This window comes from Geospiza fortis, unplaced genomic scaffold (genome assembly GCF_000277835.1).
Source record: "Geospiza fortis unplaced genomic scaffold, GeoFor_1.0 scaffold439, whole genome shotgun sequence".
Classification (NCBI taxonomy): domain Eukaryota; kingdom Metazoa; phylum Chordata; class Aves; order Passeriformes; family Thraupidae; genus Geospiza; species Geospiza fortis.
This window is the reverse complement of record NW_005054618.1, coordinates 270,160-270,956: the sequence shown is the minus strand read 5'-3', so window position 1 is coordinate 270,956 and position 797 is coordinate 270,160. Positions and strand designations below refer to the sequence as shown.

The 797-nt window shown below is 60.5% G+C and overlaps 1 protein-coding gene across 1 annotated transcript in view; it reads left to right on the top strand.

Annotated features, from left to right (window-relative positions):
* CERS2 (ceramide synthase 2) overlaps positions 1-797 on the top strand; it is a 21,706-nt gene extending 20,909 nt beyond the window's left edge. Inside the window, exons 9-11 of the mRNA XM_005430319.2 lie at positions 87-193; positions 275-428; positions 646-797. Of these exons, the coding sequence (XP_005430376.1) occupies positions 87-193; positions 275-428; positions 646-774 (390 nt within the window). The 3' untranslated portion in view covers positions 775-797. The remainder of the gene's footprint in view (positions 1-86; positions 194-274; positions 429-645) is intronic.

Sequence of the window (797 nt, the reverse complement as noted above, 5' to 3'; positions counted from 1 at the left end):
AGTTTGGTGTGTCCCCCTCCCCTGCTGCCACCACGTCCCCCATCCTGTGCCCCCTCCCCAGCTCACCCCCTCTGCCCCCCTCCCAGTCTGCCAAAATGTTTAACTACGCCGGGTGGAGGAACACCTGCAACAACATCTTCATCGTCTTTGCTGCCGTCTTCATCATCACCCGCCTGGTCATTCTGCCCTTCTGGTGAGCTCTGCTGGGGAACGGGGGGGAAACTGAGGCAGGGGCTGGGGGAGTCACAGTGACAGGAGTGGCTTTTCCTGGCAGGATCATGCACTGCACGATGGTTTATCCGCTGGATCTCTACCCTGCCTTCTTTGGCTACTACTTCTTCAACTTCATGATGGTGGTGCTGCAGTCGCTGCACATCTTCTGGGCCTACCTCATCATCCGCATGGCCCAGAAGTTCATAACTGGAAAGGTGGCAGGGGGGGCCATGGGGATGTCATGGGGAAGGACCCACTCGGGGCCCTCTGCAGGGGAGACCCCCAGATCCTGAATCCCAACTGATCTTGGCTCACCAGATCCCAGGGAGCCCTCGGTGGGGAGAAACCGCTGTGGTTGCAATGGGGAAACTGAGGCACGGCAGGAAAATGGGGGGAGCTGCTGCCTGAACCCCCTTTTCCCTCTGCCCACAGGTGGTGGAGGACGAGCGGAGTGACCGTGAGGAGACGGACAACTCTGAGGAGGAGGAGGAGGTGGCCAAGAACGGGCCCCTCTCCAATGGCCACCCTGTCCTCAACAACAACCACCGCAAAACCGACTGAGCGCCCCGGACCCGAGAGCTGCC